Source organism: Echinococcus granulosus, assembly GCF_000524195.1.
Source record: "Echinococcus granulosus chromosome Unknown EG_S00302, whole genome shotgun sequence".
Lineage (NCBI taxonomy): Eukaryota > Metazoa > Platyhelminthes > Cestoda > Cyclophyllidea > Taeniidae > Echinococcus > Echinococcus granulosus.
In genome coordinates this window covers 6,170-8,140 of record NW_020170682.1, presented here as the reverse complement: position 1 = coordinate 8,140, position 1,971 = coordinate 6,170, and the positions used below count along the sequence as shown (strand labels likewise).

Genomic DNA, 1,971 nt, shown 5'->3' with positions numbered 1-1,971 from the left:
TTCCCACTTTACCTTTTCTTTTTGTTGCAGTGCAATATGGTCCGCGTTTCTTCTTCAAAAGTGTCAGAAGTGTGTGGGATGAGGTCTAAGGTGAATAGTGCAATTTGTAACTTGGCGTGTGCGTTGTGACCACTGCTTCTATTGCCATTGACTCCAAATTGACCACCACCGCCTCCATCTTCGCTGCAACGGCTGTCACCTCATTCATTTGACGTGCTGCCTACGCATTGCCAGGTCTTATTTGGGTGTCGCCGCTGCCATCCACTTTGCCAACCTGGTCTTTTCAACACCTTTGCCAATACAGTATTTGTGCAATCATGCATAAATTTGGGCCAAGTCATTACTGCCATCCTAGACGGTACTTGTGTGCTGGGGAATGGTGATTGTTAAAGGCTGCCTACAAGCAACACCAGTTTCATGAGGAATGACTTCGATTTGATCACTAACGTGGCTTTCAAACGATGCTGTTTGCTGACTTCTACTGTTGTTGTTGTTGTTGTGTATGCACAAATGGGCACATTCTCGCATCACTTTACCAGCATGCGGAATGGAGTGATCTTGCCCTTTCCATCACATTTACCGCAATATTGGCCAGGAAGACGAAGTGCTCTAGGTCAATGTGTTTCCATATGTCTTGTGGGTAAATTGCAGTGGAATTTATGAGCATAATCATTCCTGTGAGAAATGCTGGTTGTACCTGCTCTGTACAGCCAAAAAGTGGTTCAGTTGGTATTGTCGCATTGGTGACGTACATTTTGGCATTTGTTACGAATGGGCATGCATTGGTAGCGGTGAACATACGGCAGAGGCGACATTGCGGGTTGCAGATATCTAAGCAATTTGCCATCCAAATACAGTCTACGAGTCGAGGTGGTACTCGCATATCCAATTGGGCTCATATTACAAACGAGCACCAATCGCAGGTGGTCGTGGATATTATTGAAGGGGAATTAGAAGGTGTTGGAAACAGGTCGTGAAACTGGTGCCAATGACGACATTTGTGGTTTTCTTGCTGGTATCACTGCCCTGTTTTGCCTTCGTAGGAAATGCACGAACCGTGGAAGTAGTAAAAGATGAAGATGATGGAAAGGTTGATCAAGCCAGTGCAAGTGGCGTAAGTGGAATGGAAGAGGGTAAGAATGAATATGAAGAAGCCATTGGTGGCAGTGACGGTGGTGGTGGTGGGAGAGGTGGCAGAGGCGGTGACAGTGGTAGGAGTGATGGCAGGGTTTGTGACGGTGGCAGAGGCGGTGATGGAAGAGGTGGGAACGGTGGCGGCAGCAGTGGCAGGGACGAAGGCATTGCCAGTAGAGGCCGTGGTGTTGATGAAAATCGCCATCAAAGCGGGACTAGTGACAATGGCACCAACGAGAATCCACATCCGACAATTTCCTCTGCAGTCTTCAATTCATCCTTCTTCCCTACCTGTCTCAACACTGTCTTCCTTCTTCTCTTTCATTATATCTGAGGAATATTGCCATCCCCATGGGTCATGGCTTCAACCCCATTCAAAATACACAAATCGTAGCAGATGTACACTGTAAGGTTTCTCTGTGTTGTGTTTTTTGCTTCACAGTATGAAGGCAAGTGCCCTCCACTACGCAGTTGTTAGAGAACATGGAAGTGGTTAGACGGCAGCATCAACAACTTTTATAACAAAATGTTTGCTATCATGGTTAGGCTGAATCTCATGTCATTCTGAACGATGTGTGCTTAAGCACATTTGTTCCCCTCATTCGCCCACTAATAAATTTACTGTCACACGAAAAGTGTTTTGGTTTGGACACTCTCTGCAGGTATGCGGGCTATTGTGCTGTCAGGTTTGGTGCTGCTGTATCGCCAACATAAACGTGGAAGTGCTTTCATCAAATCATTGACATAAGGAATAGAGCGAACCCACATTTTCTGTTCCAACCATAGAAGGAACCCTATAAAACCCTTCTTTTCTTTCTCGTCACCACTGCCACAGCC

The 1,971-nt window shown here is 46.2% G+C and overlaps 1 protein-coding gene across 1 annotated transcript; it reads left to right on the top strand. All coding sequences in view use genetic code 11, as the record gives it.

Moving 5' to 3' along the window:
* Positions 1 to 988: 988 nt before the first annotated feature.
* On the top strand, positions 989 to 1,468 carry EGR_10915 (hypothetical protein; the record flags this gene model as incomplete). Its single annotated transcript, XM_024500164.1, has 1 exon — positions 989 to 1,468. One exon carries the CDS (start codon positions 989 to 991, stop codon positions 1,466 to 1,468), a length of 480 nt encoding a protein of 159 aa, XP_024345420.1.
* Positions 1,469 to 1,971: the final 503 nt, after the last annotated feature.